Raw genomic sequence first — 3,389 nt, forward strand, 5'->3', positions numbered from 1 at the left:
TTTAAAAGTTGCATTTTGTATCATATCAGGCAGGAAAAACATAAGAAACCTTAGGTGGAGGTTTACTGGTTCAACAGGATAGAAATTCCTACATGCTGTTAGGTTTTGATCAAGTTAATGTCCAGAACCAAATCCAATTAAAAATTTGTGGCAATRTTTGAAAAGTGATGCTCACAGAAATCCAATGTGACTGAGCTATTTTACAAATAAGAATCTATCCATCCATCCATCCATCCATTTTCTGTACACCCTTGTCCCTACTGGGGTCAGGAGGGTTGCTGGTGCCTCTCCAGCTAACGTTCCAGGCGAGAGGCGGGGTCATCCTGGACAAGTCGCCAGTCTGCCACGGCACAAATAAGAATAGGCAAAAAAAACAACTAGATTTTCAAAGCAGCTGGAAGAACAATTGAAAAATACTCACACTTCGTTATTCAAATGAAAAATAGCAGCCCTAAAATATACATTGAAATTTTATTTTTGACGTGGGTGGTATTTTACCAAGTGGTATTTTGGAATAAAACATTGTATTTGTGCAAAAATAATWAAAAAAAAAWRAWGAGATTTGGTGACGCATATATATATTTGTATGCGAAGCTTGTTACCGCCTCAGGCTGATATTTACTAACCCAGAGCTCCAAAATTCAGCGAAAGGGCAACAATGGGAACTAATATTCGTAAACTTGTACCTATCMGGAAGATTTTGATGTCGGACACAGAAAAAAAGCRCTTCCTCTGTTGTGACCTGCTCACSGATGACAACAGAGGGACATGTAGCTGAAGAAAGAAGYCATGTATAGTTGGAAGACACTGCAGAGAAACAAAACCGTCAAGTATGGAGTCCCTATGCTGGTGAGGAATGATCTGGTCTGACGTCAGGAGTTTTTACGCACGTGAACTGACCGTAGCACAGGCTATGTTTGCTAGTTAGCACTTACATAAACACTCATGGAGTAAAGCAGGTAGTTCGCTTGTTGTAACATAACACAGACATATTTATTAGACATCGAATTCATTATTTTTCCGCTTTAATGCAGTAATATTTGATTCTTTTTGACGGTATGCCGCGTCCTTTAGCCACTGTAAAATGACCTTGGATGTAAAACTTGGGGGTGYAACTTTGCATCGTTGCACATTAAATGTGTTGGAAAGCAGTCGACCACTAATGCCTGTTTAAAAATAAATRWAWAAAAATATTTCTATAACCATTTTAGTAATACTAGTCAGTAATTGTCAATGTAAACGTCACTAAAATATTTTTTTCTAGAATTATGCGAGTTGGTGTTTTTTTTKKTTTTTTTKTTTGTTTGTTTTTTTATCATTTGGTTTTTGCCCGTAAAAAGAAAACGGGAAACACTTTTTCATAATAGACAGCTCCAAGCATGCTCCGAGTTTGGACAGTAACCAAAATGATAACCCCAGACCCTCTTTGTTCATGTCTTTCTTTCAGCTGCTGGTCATTGGTGGCTCCTTTGGCTTGCGGGAGTTTACTCAAATCCGTTACGATGCCCAGAAAATCAGAAAACGGGTTTGTACCAAGATAATCTTGATTTCATTCTTAGTGGCGTATTCAGATACGCCTGAGAAAACTTCAAGGCAAAMCCCCTGTGTGGCACCGTTACCAGCGTGTGTACTCCTCCTAGTGGCTAGAACTGAAACTGCAGCGYTTAGTTCTAACCACTAAGAATCTAGATTTCATGTCGTTAAATATCAGCGAGGTCAGATTAAACATGGTTTTCCTCTTTCATCTTTAAATAAAATGCGAAAACATTACAAGCAGATGAGGTTTGTTCGTTCACAGTTGTAGTTATTGTTTATTCATCAGTGTTTTCTGAGGTAAGGTCTTTAATATTGTACAAGGTCATTTGTAATTTAGCATATTGATTATGTCATCAACTAGCWTCACGTTGTTCTCGTTCCCCAACTAAACTGMATTTTAGTATGGCTGAGCAGTCAACAAAGCTGCTCTTGTTCGAATATGTTTTTAAGTTTTGTTAGCAGGAAGTAAAGTGAGTGTAGGAAACCTGCATAGGAAATTAAGTTGAAACACTCTATACTAACTGATACTAGTTCCACTAGTAAATTATTTCACTTATAACATGGAAAGAAAGAGTCTTGTTACAAGTGAAACAATCTGCCAGTGGAACTAGTACTTTTTAAAATCAATATTAAGAGAATTACTGACTTAAAACAAATTCCTCTGTCTTACTGAAAATGTACTTGTTCGTTAGTTTTGTCTTATTTCTAGTGTACTAAGATATTTGTTCTATAAACTAGACCAAAAGTACTTGGCAAGATTGAGTTTTTTTGCGGTGCGTGCTCTCGGTTCAGACGCCCTCACCTCCAAGTTCGTTGTGTTCAGCCGTCCCATAAAAGTGAATCTCTGAAAACATCCGTCCATCCATTTTCTGTACACCTTTGTCCTTCTGTGGGGCTGGGAGGGCTGCTGGTGCCGATCTCCAGTCAAAGTTTAAGGCGAGAGGCGGGGTTAACCAAGAAATCATTACTGTTTACTTTAACCATAAAATGTGCACACTTTACCTTTAATGACATAAAGTTACCTAATTTTTAAAGTGCAATCAGTAATACTTTAAAAACAAATTTATATCAGTAATGATTTCTTGGTTAATGTCAAGTTTTCATCATAAAGACATTTTGAATAATGTCAACTTTGTATTAAAAGTGTCATAATTTACCAAATGACTCTTTATGACAACAGTCATAAATATTCATGAAGGCTTATTCATGTTCATGACAGGTGTTATGTCATGKKTATGACAGTGTCATGTCAGTCTTATTCACCCCCCTTCAAATAAAGTGTTACCGCAACCAGTTAGTTAAAACAACGATTATGTAACCAGAAGGCGTTACGATGAGTTCTCTCTTACGCTGACAGACTCCGATGTAAGTCATCTGGGTGGGAGCCAGATGGYCGGGCCGTATCTTCTGACGGTACCGCTGATGTGCGGCAGCCGTCGACGGTGGATGAGGGTGCTCTGCCGCGGGCCTCGTATCTGTGGCTCCCCCCTCCTCTCTCATACACACACTCCTTTAGCGAAGGTGTGTGCAGCACACGGACCCGCTCCAAACGCCCGCGGAGTCCAACTTCGCCTCCGCATGTGTGGCTGCGCGTGTGATTTAATGTGCTGAATATTTAAAGAACGGAGACAAGGCGCGTTATTAAAAGCACTCTTCCAGTTTTTGCTTGGGTTGGTATCAGCTGATTACATTAGCCGTCTCTCTCTCAGACATCACAYATACGCTGAAACCACCGTCAGAGATTAAGTCCAGCGTGATTAAATTTGCATTTTCTCTTCAGCGATTTAATTTAGCCTGAGGGCCGGGATGAACTTCAAGGCTTTTATTCCTTTCTGCACTTTTTTTTTTTTTTT

At 39.2% G+C, this 3,389-nt stretch overlaps 1 protein-coding gene across 1 annotated transcript in view; it reads left to right on the forward strand.

Annotated features, from left to right (window-relative positions):
- The first annotated feature begins 686 nt into the window (after window positions 1-686).
- Window positions 687-3,389, forward strand: part of cox16 (cytochrome c oxidase assembly factor COX16) — a 12,597-nt gene continuing 9,894 nt past the window's right edge. The window contains exons 1-2 of the mRNA XM_008398965.2: window positions 687-849; window positions 1,448-1,525. Coding sequence (XP_008397187.2) covers window positions 790-849; window positions 1,448-1,525 — 138 coding nt within the window. The 5' untranslated portion in view covers window positions 687-789. The remainder of the gene's footprint in view (window positions 850-1,447; window positions 1,526-3,389) is intronic.

The sequence above is a fragment of the Poecilia reticulata genome, linkage group LG22 (assembly GCF_000633615.1).
Source record: "Poecilia reticulata strain Guanapo linkage group LG22, Guppy_female_1.0+MT, whole genome shotgun sequence".
Taxonomy (NCBI): domain Eukaryota; kingdom Metazoa; phylum Chordata; class Actinopteri; order Cyprinodontiformes; family Poeciliidae; genus Poecilia; species Poecilia reticulata.